This window comes from Pelodiscus sinensis, chromosome 3, assembly GCF_049634645.1.
Source record: "Pelodiscus sinensis isolate JC-2024 chromosome 3, ASM4963464v1, whole genome shotgun sequence".
Taxonomy (NCBI): Eukaryota; Metazoa; Chordata; order Testudines; family Trionychidae; genus Pelodiscus; species Pelodiscus sinensis.
The window spans coordinates 159,303,742-159,322,511 of NC_134713.1; the positions used below are offsets into that span (position 1 = coordinate 159,303,742).

The 18,770-nt window shown below is 49.7% G+C and overlaps 1 protein-coding gene across 11 annotated transcripts in view; it reads right to left on the reverse strand.

The window, feature by feature from the left end:
* The window catches only part of LBH (LBH regulator of Wnt signaling pathway), a 217,913-nt gene that overhangs the window by 64,518 nt on the left and 134,625 nt on the right, over positions 1 to 18,770 (reverse strand). For 2 of the 11 annotated variants that reach the window (XM_075925340.1, XM_075925339.1), the window contains exons 5-6: positions 10,742 to 10,910; positions 10,026 to 10,546 (exon numbers count right to left, since the gene is read on the reverse strand). The exons of 7 other annotated variants lie outside the window; for them this stretch is intronic. In XM_075925340.1, the coding sequence (XP_075781455.1) occupies positions 10,191 to 10,546; positions 10,742 to 10,910 (525 nt within the window). In that variant the 3' untranslated portion in view covers positions 10,026 to 10,190. Of the gene's footprint in view, positions 1 to 10,025; positions 10,547 to 10,741; positions 10,911 to 18,770 lie in introns of those variants that run through there. 2 more of the 11 variants (XM_075925341.1, XM_075925338.1) reach the window with 2 other exon arrangements.

The window sequence follows — 18,770 nt, forward strand, 5'->3', positions numbered from 1 at the left end:
ACATCTGGCTTCTAGGACTGAGGTTCCCCACCCCTGATTTAGCCCGATGCAAAGGAAAGTAATCAGCTCTTTAACACATAGCATCAAGGCCCTTTAGGGTCATCCCCTCTCTTCAGAGATGGGAAAATTGAGCCTTGTGCAGTTTGAGGGAAAGTCTCTATATCTGCTGAGCTCTTACAAATCAAAGATGTTTAAATCAGATGCAACTTTTCAGAGTCAGGGTTCTGTCTAACAGTTCCCCTCTCCACCTCGCCCTGCACTTTAGAAGTGTCTGCATTTCAACACCTTTGTATGGTTGGCAAAGTGCTTTGGGTTGTGCTCTTCTCGACAAAGTCAGATGAACTTGAAGAATATCCCTGTGCTTCCTCTTTCTCCTGCCTAGCTTCTGGTTGATTATATCACAGAGTGCAGGCTTTTTTGGGAGCAGCTGTTCTTCTTGTGTGGCATTGCGTACACATCATAACACAGCCTGATAGCTCAAGATCAGACATGAACAGGAGGTGTTGGGAGTTGGTTAAGGAGGCTCCCCTGTGCTGGCTTTGAGCACGGGTAAGGAGGGTAGGATTTTCCTGCTCATCTGGATCTTTCTCCCAGTCCCTGTTTAATATTAGTGATGCACCTGTTGTGCAAAATTTTAACGCAGGCAGGAAGGCAGATCTTCAACTGGTGTAAATGATCATAGGTTCATTTAAGTCAATGATGCACTGGATAGTTCACACAAGCTTAAGGTCTGGGCCCTGAGATCAAAAACACCTCATGGTTCAAGGGGCTTGTATTGCCTATAGACAATCCACTGCATAACTCAGATCCAGATCAAGATTCTGAACAGGCCCCAGAGTTCTGGGTTGTCTGGTTCAGAGATTATAGCTCAGATTCATTTCCAGTTTACTTGCTGACACAGCAGAAATTTTCACTAATGGATGATGGGAGCTGGTTTCTGGTTTCCCTTGTGAAGCTTTTTCTTCCCACACCCCTCTACTCTTCCAGAAAAGTGGAGTTACTGGCACAGAAAGCTCAGAAACATCAAATGTAATTTTAAAACCCCCAGTCACTTTGCTTCTTGTACATTTCAGTTTACACATGGTGAAAAATTTCTGCCCCTGGAGCACCTAAACCAGACTCAGGACAGCTGTCTCTCTCTCTCACTTCAGCATGGAGTGTAAAGGCAACTCAATACTTTAGTGTGGCCATTTCAGGTGACAGCTGAGATCTCGATGATGTGACCCAGCAAGGCTGCAATTACCATCTTTGTAACTACCATACTCAGTTTAGAAATGCAAAGGTTCCTGAAGATGATGCTGGCTATAAGTCACTCCATACAGAAGAGATGGCTCAGCCTAACCCAGAGGAATGGGAGAAGTTAGTTTTTCTGCTGTTTTTTTCATATATTCCAGTTCATGGAATATATATATTCCTGTTCCTTCCTTGGCACCAGAGGAAAATAGCCAGCCCAAGTCATTTTGACTTTATGTTCCCAGCTGGCACCTATGAAAGAGCAGAAAGAAAATGGCCATTCAAGCAACTTAATGCCCTCAGTGCCTCCTGTCCATTGTGCAGCATAAATACAGCAAAATGACATGTGCTTGGCCCTGAGATGGAGGTGCTATGTCCTGTTTCCTCTTGCTGCACCTCTGTGGAAAGCAAACTCAGTAAGGAGTGGGGGGGCGCATAGGACACCTGTGATGTTAAATATCTATAACAAGGTCTCTTCACAAGCCCTGTGCTTAAACGCCTGCATGGCTGGATTTTCTTATGATCCATTAGGGTATGTCTAGATTACATGGCTCCATTGATGGAGCCATGTAATCTAGTTTACCCGACATAGTCAATGAAGCGGTGATTTAAATAATCCCTGCTTCATTTAAATAAAAATGGCCGCCGCACTGTGCCGACAATCAGCTGATCCGGCACAGCGCGGCAGTCTAGACACGGATCAGTCAACAAGGGAAGCCTTTGTCATCTGCTCCTGTAAACCTCATTTCACGAGGCATACGGGAGCGGTCAACAAAGGCTTCCCTTGTCGACCGATCCACGTCTAGACTGCCGCGCTGTGCCGGATCAGCTGATTGTCGGCACAGCGTGGCGGCCATTTTTATTTTAATGAAGCGGGGATTATTTAAATCCCCGCCTCATTGACTATGTCGGGTAAACTAGTTTACATGGCTCCGTCAATGGAGCCATGTAGTCTAGACATACCCTTAGAGGCCAGCTGGTATTCATGAAGGTAGCCCCATTGACGCCCAAGGACATATATCATTTTACACCCGCTGCAGATTTGGCCCTAGAAGTGATGTTGTCACAGGCACTTTTATTCTCTTCTGCCAGTGGCTAAATCAAACCTAGCTGAGTCTTTAAATTAAGACATTCTCATTTAGGTTGAAGGGAACTTGTGTATAAGAATAAAGGAACCCGCATGCCTGATTCCACCAGGGATCCATTCTGTCCATTGTCCCATCTCTAGCTGTGGTGAGCCAGCACTGAATGTTTTAAAAGAGGATGCAAGAAACCCTAAAACAGACAATTACAGAGCAATCTGTTTGTAGGAGAAGTTCACAGCTAATCCTGGCCCTTAAGGGTTGGTTTACGTTCTGAAGGATGTGAATTTATAATCCCTTTAATGTTTTTGCACTAAATAACATAGCTGAAGTTGCATTCTTTCCTTATACTCCAACTCAATGAGCTAAACTCAGAGATAAGGTGTAAGGGGTGGGGGATAAACTACATATCAGTGAGTTGAGTGTGAATCTCGATTATGTCAGTAAGTCTAGTTTAAAGGCATATAAGGGCTAGTCAGTACTTGAAAAGAATACTTCCAAAGAGGATAGAGAGAGGTTGTTCTCAATAGTGACAGGTGATAGAATGAGGAGCAATGGTCTCAAATTGCAGTGTGGGAGGTCAAGGTTGGGTATTAGGAAAAACTATTTCATTAGGACGATGGTGAAATACTGGAATGGGTTACCTAGGAAGGTGGTGGAATCTCCATCCCTTGAGGTTTTTAAGTCCCAGCTTGACAAAGCCCTGGTTGGGATGATTTAGTTGGGGTTGGTCCTGCTTTGGGCAGGGGGTTGAACTCGATGACCTCCTGAGGTCTCTTCCAGCCCTAAGATTCTTTGAAATGCTACAACAACATGGGTGCAGAACTTCCATGTAGACACAACTTACACCTTTACACCTATTAAAGTTCCAATTAATCCATCCCCCTTTCCCCAAGCAATCATCTAAGCCAAAGGAAGAATTCTTCCAATGACCAACCTAGGTCTACATGAGGAATTCAGGCAATTTAACTCTGTCACTCAGGGTGTGGCGGGGTACCACCCGCCTCCGTCCCATTTCTCCTGGGAACAAAGCGTGAACCACCAGCCCGGAGGCCTAGTCCAGCACTCGCAGCAGGCCCAGAGGCCTAGTCCAGCACTGCGGGGTGGGGTAGGGGGGTCCGGGCCCTCCCTCTCCACCGGACCCCAACCCAGGGCCCTAATGGTGGTGGGTGGTTCCCACCACCGGCTCAGCGGGGGGTCCTCCCCCAAAACATGCCAAGCCCACTGGGGAGGGGGGGTTCCTGGCCCCTTGCCCTGGGTTGCTTCCTACCCCCAATCTGGTGGCCGACAGAGGTCCCACCTGGTGATGCTGGGTTGCCGGCAGCGGCCTCGTCCGCTGGTCTTGTCCCTGGGGCAGCAGCACAGGGGCGTCTTCTGCAGCGGGGCGGGCGGTCACCGGGCGGCGGTGTCGGGGGCGGGCTTGCCCCGGGGCTGGTGGTAGCAGCAGCGGCGCCTCCTCCGGCTCTGGATCTGGCGGCAGGCCCGGCGGCGGGCCTGCAGCTTGGGCCGGAGCTCCTGCCTCCCCAGCGGTCTGCCTCAACTGAGCAGCCCAGCAGTCTTTTATAGCGAGGCTGCACTTCGAGCATGCCCAGTAGGGCTGTGGGGGAGAGGCGTGTTCTGCCCAATAAATGGGCTCCCTTTCCTCCTGCTCAGTGTGGGGCAGGTTAGCCCCGTCACACAGGGGTGTGGATTTTTCACAGTCTGGAGTTACACCAACTTAGTTTTCTACAGGCTGACCCTTTCTAGTCTGGCACTCTTTGGTCCAGCATGATTTTAGTTAGCTGGATGTCCACTTATCGTGGGTGTGGACAAGTTTCCCACAGTATCAGAACATTTGTTTACAGCCATCCTGGCTCTCAGTGTTCTGTGCTGTTATTTAGCCTAATTTACCTCTACATGTCTTCTAAGAGCCCAGTAAGCATTGGAAGTGTTGGTAATACTGCTAGGCAACATTGACCTTACATGGTTCAGCAAATTATCTGGCTCAGCATTGGTCAGATGATGAGGTTGACTAGAGAAGTTCAACCTGTAGTGTAATTAGGCCAGACCTAAGTTTAACAGGCATCTTCATTAGAGAAAAATACACATTCAGAGGGCTGGAAGAAAGTATGAGTCATACACCAATGCAGACTCCCTTTAGTTCCACTTCAGGTATTGCTGTCCCCACAACCAGCTCAGTCCTTGGCCTCACTACTGAGGCTATCATAAATAGTTGCAATTAAATGGTCATTTTTTAGTTCAGCCATCTGTCCAGTAGGAACCACACAGAGCAGTGAGATTATGTCATATGGATACTAATCCACTATTGTTTTCCGACCATTACTCCAGAGCCAGATTCCAAACAGTGGCCTCCATTAGAAATGAGACTTTCTATCTATAATAATGTCCAACTTCTTCTGCCACAGGCCAGGTGTAAATCACTGGCCTACAAGTCAACAGTGTTATCTATTACATTCTCACTCATGACAATCTGCAGTGGAACCAGTGACCTAGAGTTGAAAGGCATCACAGCCCGTAGCAATCCCTTGAACTATCTACTTAAGCACTCGGAGTATGTGGGTGTCTATGTGCAGGAATCTAGCTCTGGCTTGCATGGAACTGCACTACAACTCAGTTCCTGGAACTCCCTGCTCACAGTGATCTCTGGCTATGAACGTACACACAGCAAGGGAGGGTCTAATAGCTTTAGTCAGGGGCTGACACATTTGGAATAGAGTCTTCACTATTGCATGTTAGAAATGTTTGTTTATCTTCCTGCTTCCTCTCCAAAACTACTCACTCCAGCTGGGTCATAAAGGAACAATAGCTGCATATTTTTAGTATCTATCTATGAATCACTGGCCAGTTTTTCCATTTCGTCTCCCCAATCCTTTCTTATAAAGAACTTTTAGGGAAGGGGGTTGGTTGGTCTGGTTGTTAGAAAGAGACCCTATAAAGGAGTTCAAGCTAAAACATGCATTGTTTAAAAAGATGTCTTAGCAATTAAGCAACAAAATGAGCATGTTTGGCAGAAGCTGGGCGAACTCTTCAGAACTTTCAGTTGCTGATGACAGGATGTCAGCGCACCCAGAACCTATGAAAAATCAGGTCTGATAATACAATTTAAAATTCTTGTGGCCACTGCATGCACATCTTGGCTTTAAACACCTCAGAGTACAGGACCAGTTGGCGCTTGGGTGTGGAGGAGGGAGCTCAGCAGGAAGGCAGGAGTCACCTGTGCACCTTGGATCTAGACTCTGATTTCCAGCACCCAAAGCCTGTGTGATGTTTAATTGTAGGATCCTATCCAACTCCAACTGAAATCCATTGACTCAAGCTAGAATGTGCCCCGCTCTGATTCCATCTCTCAGTTAATCTATTTTTTTCATAATTTTGGTTTTTTGAACTGTTAAATGGATTTTTGACAGCTGTGAGTTTTCTCTTCCAGCAAAGGATTCTCCAGCACATGACACAGACAAATTCCAGGGCTGTTAGAACCATGTGGTAGGTAAATGTCTGGCACAGCAACTGAGCTTTGAGCTCAGTAAGGCCCACAAGCTCATGATGCAAATCTGTAACCTAAATATAGTGTGCAGCAAAAAGTCCCTGTTCAAGAGAGATCTCTAGGGATGTCAGAGGCAGTTACAGCACAGACCCACAGAAGTACAATCAAAGGCAAACGGATGAGCACGCAAATGAGCTTTTGGGCCCAAATCTGTTCTGTTCAGGCCCATTTTTCTCACCCCTAACTCCATGAGAGCTGAGCACCTTCATTATCACCAAAACGTCTCTAGCCAGTGCTGGCAGGAATAAATGCAGTAAATAGAGCAGACCTTATGTACCGTAACTACAGAGAGATCCAGTACAGAAGATGTAGCCCAGGGGAGTGGGGCAAAGGGCATTTTCAGCCACTTCTGTGCTTGTCAAGGTGTGCCTCCACTGAAGCCAAGCTGTGACTGTAGCATGTATCGACATTTTCCAGCTTTGTTCAAGCCAGCTCTAGTAACCAGAACAGTGAAGCCACAAGACCATGGGCTCATTTACAGACCCTCCACACCTACAAAGCGGGGACTAGCAACCAAAGCAGGGAGCAGAATTGGCCCCATAGATTCCTTAGATTTGAAAAGTAACTACCTACAAGCTAATGTTGGTAAGTTGGCCCTTGGGCTATGGATATGTGGTCAGGGCTTCCCTTTGCAGGTTTGAATCTACTGAGTTTGAATCTATAGGAAAACCTGTTAGGACTCACCTGTTAGGATGGGACAGAGGATTCTCACACTGCTCCCGCCACCAATAGCTCCCATTGGCCAGTTAACAGCCAATAGCAGCTTCCTGTTTGCAGAATGGGCAGCATGTAATTTGCCCCTCCCTCCTCGTCCCCCAGGCTCACATGGCTCCTGTAGCTGCTGTGAGCAGTACCAGGGTGTGGAAATCAGGGACCCTAGTTAAGGAACCTGCTGGGCTGCTGGCTGGGAGCCACCCAAGTAAGGTCTCCCAGCCACAGCCTGCCTCTGGCACCCCAGCTCCTCCCTCTCCCAACCCTTTGCCCTCCTCCCTCTCCCCCGCACCATAAAACCCAAACCTTCTTCACCCCTGCTCCAGTCCCCATACATCATCCCAGACACTGCATCCCCTACTACACCCGTTCTTTGGTCACAACCCCCTCTCAGACTTTGCACCCCAATCCACTATCCCTGGTCACAGCCCAAATCCCTGCACCCCCTTCTGCACTCCTGTCTCAAAGTTACAATTCCCCACCCAGCTCCTGCACTCCCTTTGTGTCTCTAAAACCATTGACCTATAATAAGAAACAATGAGACAGCCTGAAGAGAAGAGCTTTGGATGTTTGCCACTCTCAGCTATGTTGACATCTTATGCTCTTGTAATTGTTCATTGTGCAGCTTAACTTAACCATAAACATTTTCTTCACTTTAAGTTTAATTTGAAAAAAAAATTATTCCTTTTGTGCCTTAGATCAGAAGCTCAGTCATCTTGTCCTGACTTTTTCATAGGCTTTGTCTACACTTCAAAGTTTTGCTAGATTAACTGCACTGCTGGTCTAGTTAAACCAGCAAAACCTGTCGAGTACTGATGCAGTTATGCCAGTATAGCAGTGTTTGCAGAAGTATAACTTGTGCTGGTTCAAGAAAACAGCATAATCTAGAATTGTGTAAACTCTTTTATACAGCTATAACTGTATCTGTAGTAAGGTTATTAGCTTTACAGTTAAGTCAGCAAATCCCCTCTCCTCTCCAAGGGTATGTCTACACTACAGCGCTAATTCGAACTAACTTAGTTCGGATTAGTTAATTCGAACTAAGCTAATTCGAACTAGCGCATCCTGACTTAAAAACTAGTTCGAATTAGCGTTTTGCTAATTCAAACTAGCACGTCCACACTGATTGGACGCAGGGGTGCATTTAAGGGCGGCTGAAACTGGTTCTGGCAGGGCAGCAGGTCAGTAGTTGCTTTGTGTGGCTGCTGTCTGAGGTTATCTGAGGCTCATACTTAAAGGGACCCCCCTGGACAGCCGGTTTTCAGCTTTTCCGCTTGCTTGCCTACCTCGCCGAGGGACAGCAAAGCGTTTTTCTCTGCGCCCGTCTGTGTCGGTGCTTCCCTTCAGGGACGCTGCCGCAGGTGGCAACATGGAGCCAGAGCTCGCCCTGCACTTTCTGGTGCAGTTTATGGACTTGCTGCTGCAAGCCTGCCAGCAATGGCTGGAGGCTGCCTGGTTCCACCTGGTGCACATCAGCCCCCTGCCTCTCCGCCTGGCCACCCTGGGGGCCATGGCACAGTCGCGGTGGCGCCCGGGCGCCAGTGTGCCCCGCCGCATCTGGCATCTGGACACCAGCAGCGACTGGTGGGACCGTATCGTCCTGGAGCGCTGGGGAGACCAACAGTGGACCCAGAACTTCAGGATGAAGAGGGACACCTTCCTGGAGCTCTGCGAGTGGCTTGCCCCTGCTCTGCGCAGAAGGGACACTCACACGAGGCCCGCCATCCCCCTCCAAAAGCGTGTGGCCATCGCCCTCTGGAAGCTCTCCACGCCGGACAGCTACCGATCCGTCGGGAACCAGTTCAGCGTGGGGAGATCCACCATTGGAGTGGTGCTCATGCAGTTACGGCACTCACTGGCCACTGGGCCGGGGGCAAGGGGAGCTGCAAGGAGGGGATGGGCCGCCACAGGGAAAACGGGGTGACGGGGGGGAGGAGGCAAAAGTGCCCCACACCGGAGGGGCCAGTCTCTCCCAGCCGTACTACCTGCCGCCCGGGGGGTTTGCTCCCGGGAGTGGGGCGTGGGGCAATGCCAGGGCACGAGCACTCCCAGCCACCCGGGTGCCCCACTGATTCGCGCTTTGCTGTGTCTCTCTGCAGGTGGTCAAAGCCATCAACCGGGTGCTGCTCTGCAGGTTGGTCCGCCTCGCCAACCCGGATGCCATCATCCGGGGGTTCGGCGCCCTCGGCTTCCCCAACTGTGGGGGGGGCCATCGACGGGACGCACAGCCCCATCCGTGCCCCAGAACACCAGGCCTCCCAGTATGTCAACCACAAGGGGTACTTCTCCGTCCTCCTGCAGGCCGTGTGTGACCACCAGGGACAGTTCACGGACATTAATGTGGGCTGGTCCGGCAAGGTACACAATGCCAGGGTGTACCGGAACTCCTCCGTGTGCCAGAGGCTGCACGCCGGGACCTTCTTCCCCGACCGCCACATCAGGGTCGGGGACATGGACATGCCCATGTGCCTGGTGGGGGATGCAGCCTATCCCCTACAGCCCTGGCTCATGAAGCCTTACACGGGGCACCTCAACCCCTCCCACCAGGCCTTCAATGCGAGGCTGACCAGGGCCCGCATCGAGATAGAGGGGGCCTTTGGGCGACTGAAAGCCCGATTTAGGTGGCTCCTCACCCGCCTCGACCTCGCCGAGCACAACATCCCTCCCGTGGTGGCAGCATGTTGTGTGCTGCACAATTTGTGTGAGAGAAAGGGGGAGGTTTTCCTGCCAGCCTGGATGGCTGAGGCTGACCACATGGCTGGCCAGTACGCTCAGCCCCGCACCGCCGCTGTCCGGGAAGCCCAGCGGGGGGCCGTCCAGATCCGGGAAGCCCTGCAGGAGGGCTTCCAGGTGGAGGAGGAGGACTGAACTCTCCCTGCATGCCCCACTGGGGCCTTCTTCCACCCTCCCCCCTTCCCCTTTCCCCTCCCTAAGGGTATGTCTACACTACCCCGCTAGTTCGAACTAGCGGGGTAATGTATGCATACCGAATGTGCAAATGAAGCCCGGGATTTGAATTTCCCGGGCTTTATTTGCATAAGCGGGGAGCCGCCATTTTTAAATCCCCGCTGGTTCGAACCCCGTGTAGCGCGGCTACACGGGGCTCGAACTAGGTAGTTCGGACTAGGATTCCTATTCCGAACTACCGGTACACCTCGTTCCTCATTCCTCGAGGTGTACCGGTAGTTCGGAATAGGAACCTAGTCCGAACTACCTAGTTCGAGCCCCGTGTAGCCGCGCTACACGGGGTTCGAACCAGCGGGGATTTAAAAATGGCGGCTCCCCGCTTATGCAAATAAAGCCCGGGAAATTCAAATCCCGGGCTTCATTTGCACGTTCGGTATGCATACATTACCCCGCTAGTTCAAACTAGCGGGGTAGTGTAGACATACCCTAACCTCCCTTCCTAATGTCAAGTAAAGACACCTGTTTTGGCAAAAAAACCCTCTCTTTATTTTACATAACTGGGGTGGGGGAAGGGAGGAGTGAGGGTGGGAAGGGGGGGAGGAACCTGGGAGGAGAGAGCTGGAAGGGGGTGGAAGGGGTGGAAGGGAAGTGAAAGTTCAGGCTTGGGGGTGCGGCTGGCTCTCCCGTCTCGCAACACTGTGGGTGCGGAGGTCTCAGGGGGGAGCGGGTGTGGAGGGTGGGGCAGGAAGGACAGGGGGTGAGGAGGAAGCGGGAGAGGGAGCAGGGGCAGCAGAGGGAGCAGGGGCAGCAGGGGTGGGAGGAGGAGCGAGAGCTGGGGCAGCCGCAGGAGCCGGAGCAGGAGGAGGCAGGAACCAGTCCACCAGGGTCTGGAGGTGGCCTCTGAGGCCATGGCCATGCTCCTCCAGTGCATCCACACTCCGCTGGCGCAGCTGAAGGTCCTCCCGGACCCAGTGCTCCTGGTTGTGGAGCAGCTGCTCCATGAACCCGAGGAGCCACCCCTGGTAGTCCTCCTCATTCCTGGCATTCCTGCTGGCCCGGGCGCGGGCGGCTGTGGTGAAACAAGAGCAGCGGTCAGTTCTCCCTGGGGACAATGTGGGTGAAACCCAGCCCCCCTCTGCAAGGCCAAGGCCCCTGCATGACACCCAGCTGCTGCTCCATGGTGGGCAAGGCCTAGGCGCACGGTCCCTGGTCTCCCCCTCCCCCCACCCCCACGTACACAAAAGGGGAGCATGATGGTACTCACAGGTGGAGGCCTCCCCGGCCTCGGATGACACAGGAGATGTGGTCTGTGGGGTTCCTCGGGGGTCCTGGGTCCTGGGCAGGCTCCCGGCAGGCTCCTGGCTCGCGGAGTCCTCCAGCTCCTCCTCCTTGGTGTCCGGGATGTGTCCCTCTGCCCCGGGGTCGATGACCACCTGGGGGGCATGGACGGCGTGAGCCCCGAGGATGCGGTCCAGGGCCTGAAAGTGGGGGCAGGCCTCCGGATCGGCCCCTGGCAGGCAGGCCCAGGAGTAGGACTGCCGCAGGTTCTATATTTTACAGCAGACCTGCTCCCGGATCCGCTGGTGGCCTCTGGCGGCCAGGCTGTCGGCCATGCGGCCGTAGACAGCCGCGTTCCTGTGGATAGTGCGGAGATTGTGGACATTGGAGGCTTCCCCCCAAACCTCGATGGGGTCCACGATCTCCGCACTAGACCAAGTGGGCGCCCGCCTCTTGCGGCCCCGAGCAGGCTCCTGGGAGCCGCCAGGCTGGTCCCGGGAAGAGGGGGAGGGCTGGGTGGCATCAGGTGGCTGGCTCATGGCGTGCCAGGTGCAGGGTCTGCTGGCTGGGTGCTGGCAGGCTTGCAACTGGCACAAACTGTGTAGCCAGCCTGTGGCCCTTTAAGGGCTCTGGGGCCGGGAGGGGGGCAGACAAGTTTCTCTGGTGTTGGCCAGAGTGGCCACCAGGGCAAGCTTGGAAGGGTTAGCCTCCCACTAGTTCGAATTAAGTGGCTACACAGCCCCTAATTCGAACTAGCTAATTCGAACTAGGCGTTAGTCCTCGTAGAATGAGGTTTACCTAGTTCGAATTAAGCGCTCCGCTAGTTCAAATTAAGTTCGAACTAGCGGTTTGTATGTGTAGCGCCTATCAAAGTTAATTCGAACTAACGTCTGTTAGTTCAAATTAACTTTGTAGTGTAGACATACCCCAACATAGCTATGCCCTTGCCAATACAATTTTTAAGTAAAGACCAAGTCTTACACTTCCTATTCATGATCATATAACATCCTGGTGGAAGCTGCAACATTTGCTTGCATGGAAAAGTAACTTTCAGGGAGGATTTAGAGTTGGATTGTCAAAAGGTCTAAGTCATCATTTCCCAAACTGTGGTACCCGTCCATGGAAAAAAATACCAGGCCTCAGAAAAATTTTTGCGTGAGAGCCCGCCTCACTGCCTCCAACCCCCAAGCCACGCTGATGTTATCTCCAGGGACCACAGAGGTAGCGCGGGCTTCCTGCAGGGTCGGGGGGAAGGTCTGCAGCTGTGCATCAGGTCCCGGAAGTGCACGGGCTGCTTTCCCCTCTGCCCCAACAGTTGGTGTGGTACCTAAAATGCTGGTCCATCGCGCGCTGAGGACTTTGTTCCCTTGCTGCCTTCCTGCGCGTAGGGGAGGGAGTGAGGATCCAGGACTGCGCCGGCTCCGGCTGCTCGAGTGGCTCATGCTGCTGTGGGGAGCGGAGGAGCAAGGCACGCACTGCCCTAGCAGTTGGGGCTGGCACGGTCTGGGACTCCCCGTCCCCCCACGCAGGAAGACATAAGGCATGCAACACACCAGGGTTAGTTACCGTGCCGCTGTTTGGGGATGGGGGAGCAGCCCACGCACTTCCTGGGCCTTGGCAGCTACAGGATCTCCAGGTATCGGTCCTTGTCCCCTCCCTGCCCCAACACCCACAAGCACCCAGTCCCCTGCCCCAGAACTTATTGGCACCCTTCCCCAGAACTCTGTCCCAGCACCCACAAGCACAGCTGGGGCTACATTTGTGAGGTTTGAGGGATTTGGAGGGGTTGTGTTTTTGTATCTCACTTGTGTGGTCCTGACTGACTTTTCTGTGGGCTAAAGTTGGCACTGGGGGCTTTGGGAGGACCAAAAACAATTTATTTGCATAGTCATCATTCGCTTAATGAATATGCAAATATGCAAATAAATGTTACCAGTCCTCCAAAAGCTCGTGAATGGATTTACTGGTCCCTGGTGTCAAAAAGTTTGGGAACTACTGGTCTAAGTGACTTGAGAGCAAATGTCCTATAAGCCTCCATGCTGTATTCACTGTGTTTAATGTGAGAAGGGTTTTGTCCTTTTTTAAAAAGTCAGCCTGTCCACTTTTCCCACCTCACTTCATCTTCCATTCCTTTGTGTGTGCTTCTGTGTTATCCCTCTCCCTTTGCTGCTTAGCTGGGCTCTCTCTCCCTCCCCATGATGGTTGACAGCTCAGTTCTCCTCCTAAGTGGCAGCTACTCACCAACATTAATGTATTCAGCCTCTCACCGATCCTTGTAGGAAAGTATTGTTAGTGTCTTTTTATATATAGGGAAAGCTGAAGCATAAGGTTAAAACTTGTCCCATCTTGCACAGGAAGTGGGTGGAAGAGCTAGGAGTGGAAACCAGCTCTTGTGGCTGCTAGCCCTTGATCTTCCCAAGTATATCACTTCCCAAGTATGTCACTCACTTTCGATGAATGTGGCTGTTGAAAGATTCACGCTTTGTCATAATTTCCTCTCCTACGGGTAGGGACTGCTGGGCTCAGATTTGCATGTCTCCCCATCGTTCAACTCGCCTTCCCCAGTTCTCTGGCACATTCATATTATGAATCATTCCTCTTTCAGGATCCCACAAATAGGATTTTTGTGGAAAGATTTCTTCTATTAGCCCACAAAAGGCTCCATTACTCATGCAAGTCCCATATTAACTAGCATGTTTCTCTAAGGAAGTCATTCAGCACTGCTTGCTAGGACTACATTTGTGTGATCTTCAGAATGCAGTGTGGGGGTGGGAGAAAAAGGATGCAGGAGAAATAATTTGGTCAGAAAATATAGTAGACTTGATACACTCATTTCCCAAGGTGTCAGGTTCAAGAATTAACATTTTTAAAGACAAATGTGTTGAGATGACCATTCATGAATAAAGTGTGTGTAAGGTTATGAGAGTATGTTCAGGGGTGGATACATTAGGAATGTATGTACATGCAAGTATTTATATGTAATGTGCCATATCTTTCCTTCTGGCCACTCTCCTTATCGTGTGTGTGTGTGTGTGTGTCCATTCCTTATATGGTTACCCTGAGGGTGGGACTGGAGCGGGTGGAGGGGGGGGGAGGAAACATGTCTGGCTCGTGCTACCCTGGGCTTGGCTCAGACCCATGTGTATGTGAGCAACACTATTCCATGGTAGCACCTACTAGTTAACTGGAAAGTATTCCACCCTGAAAATCCATTTTCACAGGTTCATGGCTTTCTGAAACATTGAGCCTTTAAGGCTGAAATTTTCCATTTCTGGTCTTTGTCTGGAAGTGAATCTGTTGTTTTGAAAAATTTGAAAAAATTCCCTCCAGCTGTTTCTGAATAACTCAGTGATTAGGGAATTACATTTTTCTTGTTACCATAACTATAAAATTACACCCTGACATATATATTTTTAAAAAATAGGGCTACAGAAAAATGATAAAATATTAAATCTGTTCTTGAACTAGACCTCATTAAGGATAGCCCTAAGAGGAAAACATTATTTTAAAAAAACCTAAAACACATTTAATTGGAAAAATCATTTCAGAGCAGAATTCGGTGAAATTTTCCAACAGGTTTTTTTTTTTTGGATGGAGGAAAGGGAAAACTGTAGGTTCAGGGACAGTGAAACATGGTGGTTTATCCAAATCATTTCAGTAAATGGAAAAATAATCTGAAAAAAATTGAAAGTTTTTTTTTACATTTTCAAAACATTTCCTTTTAATTGTAGTCTTTAAAAATTCAAAATCTAAACAAAATGTTTTGTTGGATCCAGAACAATTGTTTTTTAAAATTCACCAATTTTTTTTTAATCATTTTCAGAATTACCAGCAAACCAAAAAGCTTCCTGTTTGCACAGGGCTACTTCTCTGTGTAATATATAGGTTGGACCTCTCTTGTCTGGCACCCTCAGGACCTGACAGGCCCTGGATGAGGGAATTTGCCAGACAAGGGGAGGTCCTCTGATACCAGCCACTCAGCCAGCTGACCCTATCCACTGCTGGCTCCTTCAGTGCAGCTGGGCTGTTTGCAGGCCAGCTCCAGCCCCGGCTCTGCTGTTGGCCAGCCAGGCAGCTCCCGCCCCACTGCCAAATGGCAGGTTATCTGATCAGGCTGCCGCAGCCCCAGTCCTGCTGCCATGCAGCACGTTGCCCCAACCACACTGATTCTGTTGGGCTACTGTGGCTGGCTTCCCCTCCGGGCTGCCACGGCCTCAATCCTGGCCCTGATGCTGGGCGGCAGGCAGCCTCAATCATGCTGCCGCCACCATGGCCGCCACCTCCCAGGCTGACACAGCCCAGCCAGACTTCCCCTTTTGGGCTGCTGTGGTCCAGGCTGCACTGCCGGGTGGCAGAGAGCCCCAATTGCTCTCTTCCTAGGCTGCTGGGACTGTCAAAGTCACACTGGGCTCCCAGATGCTGGCCCTCCTGCCCCAGCGTTCTCCCATCCAGGACCATCCATAGTCAGGCCGGACCATGGATGTTGCCAGACAAGAGAATCCTGGATTTAGGAGATGCAACCTGCAGACATGTCCCTTAGTGTCAGGACACAGCAATTATAACAGCCGCCTATTTGTTCTCACCTAAGGAGTTCTGCTTTGATTCACATGGTAGAAGCCTGCTGTTCTTCAGCTGAAGGTCCCTAGTTCAGTCCTTCCTGACAACTACGATGAGCATAAGTGTACATCAGCAAGCTTTGCTATGTAATCATGCCCACTGGGGACCTGGTAAAGCCTTCCCCTTTGCAATATCACTGAATATGCTTTTTGCCAGACCTGATTAAGGGGCAGAGACAGGCAAAAAGGCTGGTGCTGGAAAAATTTGTCCAGATATTATAAAAGTGTCTCACTGCAACATAGTCAAATCCTCAAAAAGGGTCAGGGGATGAATACCTTTATGTCAAGAACAGGTGGAAATTGGGGCAGGGAGAAGAATTACAGATTCCAGGATTTTAGTTTCTCTATAACATTTTTTTCTGCATTTTTTCTGCAACTTCTAGGCTTCCAATTTTAAGGGCCCCATGGTTCTTTCCATATGTGGCATGCTCCCCTTGGCCTTATGAAGCTTAAAGCCCAGGAAATTTGATTCAAATTACAAATCCTTCAAAAGTTTTGGGAGTACAGCTGAACAGGAAATGGTCCATTCGAACCCTGTGCAAAACTGAGACGTTTCAGTAAAAACAAACAAATAAAATCAAAACCAAAACCAGAAAGAGACTTCAGAATAGCAAATAGCCAACTGATCTGGGCACTCATCTGGGAGCCACATGGACTCATTCTAGGCAGAAGTTTCATCGAAACAGGTACATTTCCATGAAATGTTTCAGCTGATTGAAGAAATCCCCATTGTCCTATAAAAAACATTTTCACTGGAAAATTAATGTCCAGCTCAATTCTGGAATATTCAGATCTAGGTTTTGGTTTGGGGCCCCTCCCTAATATGAGAACATGCACAAACACAACCTGCTACATACCCAGCCTCCACAAAACTGCATTATCTCTTCTGTTAGAGTGTCTCTGGAACAGTTTTTGGTTAGGCAGCAGGTTTCACAGAGGAGTGATACAAATCTTGCCCTCTTTTCCTAGCCTGGGTGCCCAAAGAGATGAGAACATTCTGCCTCCTCTGCCAGGCTCTCAGACCTGCTGGCTGGGGAAGCAAGAGCCTGAGTCTGGTCCCTCCTCCTTGATATCCTGTAAAGTCATTCTTCCCTCTGCAGCTGCAGCAGCTGAGCCAGGCTTATAAAATGATGTTTTACAGTCTCCTCCTCTGGGAAAGCTCACCTTAGGAAACCTCACTGTTCGTTAAGTTTAGACTCACTGGTGCCTCTTTCATACTTTTTTCCACTTTAGCTACTTGTTGAAGTCATAAAATAGTGGGTTATAAATCCATAGGGTGCAATTATTTGAAGGTTGTTTGTTTAAACACGTCACACACCCATCATCTTTTAAGTGCAGCTTCTTAGTGGGTGTCTGGGCCTCTACATGCCATTTTACTTCTTCAATCAACAGGACCTGATCTTTTGGAGCCTGAGAGTTACATAGGGTGTGTCTAGACTACATGCCTCCTTCGACGGAGGCATGTAGATTAGCCAGATCGGAAGAGGGAAATGAAGCCGCGATTAAAATAATCGCGGCTTCATTTAAATTTAAATGGCTGCCCCGATCTGCCGATCAGCTGTTTGTCGGCAGATCGGGAGAGTCTGGACGCGATGCCCCGACAAAGAAGCCTTTCTTCATCGACACAGGTAAACCTGGTTTCATGAGGCTTACCTGTGTCGATGAAGAAAGGCTTCTTTGTCGGGGCATCGCGTCCAGACTCTCCCGATCTGCCGACAAACAGCTGATCGGCAGATCGGGGCAGCCATTTAAATTTAAATGAAGCCGCGATTATTTTAATCGCGGCTTCATTTCCCTCTTCCGATCTGGCTAATCTACATGCCTCCGTCGAAGGAGGCATGTAGTCTAGACACACCCATAGACAGAAGAGACATGTGATGGGTTGGATCATAGAGGTCCCCTTGGGTTTGTCACCTGGTGTGCTGATTATGCCATTGATGCCCACCTTCCTGCCCTCTGAGGTGCCTCACCATGCTGTCCTACTGGGCCAGATTCTCTGCTCTCCCTCAGCCACGGCACAGAGTTGGGGTAACCACTCCCCAGCAGAGCAACACAGACACTGAACCAGCTCGGTTCTGGGATAGCTCAACTATAGGGCTGGTGGCAGCACCCAGGTACCCAACCCTCAAAAGGGACCAAAACCCCAAATAAATCTGTCTTACTGTATAAAAGTTGTACACAGAGAAAGCTTTTATGTTCACCCTCTTTATCAAGGAAAGAGAGACATGCACAGTGGTTGCTTCCCACCACCCAGCACCAGTTAATGGTTATTTGCAGTGGCCTTGATAATAAACAAAAGTGTTTTTCATTAAATATAAAATTAGGATTTAAGTGATTGCAAGTTAAAACAGACAGATCAAAGTAAGTTACTAAGCCAAAACAAATAAAACATGCCAACTAATTCTAATACGCTATGGACAGCAGGGAAAAAGCAGCATAACAGAAGCAAGTGGTCATTAATAATCATGTGTGTTCATAATTGCTATTTGGTGAGTTTCTGACTTGAGTGCCTGAAGGTGAAGGTAAAACAAATCAAATATTTACATTCTGAAAAGGCCTGACAGACACGTAGGGCCAAATTCCATGCTCATTTGCAATATTATCCCAAAGAATATAGTGAAGTCGTTCTGGATTGAGGCCAGTAATACTGAAAGCAGAACTTGTATGCTTCTACTCTGTTTTGTGGAAGGCACCTAAGATATTTAAGAAACAACCTAAGATAAGGCTGTCATTATGATGTACCACTAAATACCTGAGATTGTCTCCTCTGAGTTTTTTAACCTCAGGATGCATTGTCTGCAATTATGTGAACAATAACCTTTGTAGTTATGTTGCTACAGTGAGGGTAATCACATTCTAGGATTCAGGGTATATATTAGTTGCCTGCTGGAGTCTGGAAGAAAATTCCTCCAAACTCCTTCTGATGTGTATAGCATGATATATATCATAGATAAGATGTATTTGTGGGGCAGGATGGGGGGAGGGGAGGAGGTCGACAGACTTTTGAGGGCCCTGGGCAAAGTGGGAGAGCTAGTTCTGCACTCCCAGAAGGGGCAGAGTCTTGGTTGGACGAGGTGGAGCGGGGGGGGGGAGGGCAGCCAGGTCTCTGCACCGCCTGGACTGTGCTGCATTCCCCTTCCATACCCAACTCAGTCCTTAGTGCCTCCCAGGGCTCCATCAGCAATTTAAAGGGCCCAAGGCTCCAAAGTAGTGACAGCTGGGAGCCCCAGGCCATGGAGCAGCTGTCCTCTTCGCCCACCTCCCCGCCCAATCATCAGATCTGAATGCATCATGGGTTTTTTTTTTTTTTTGTTGCCTTCCTTTGTAATATCAGATTAGATGAACTCATATTTTGATCCTGTATGAAAAATCTGCTGTAATATTTCTCCTCTTCCCTCT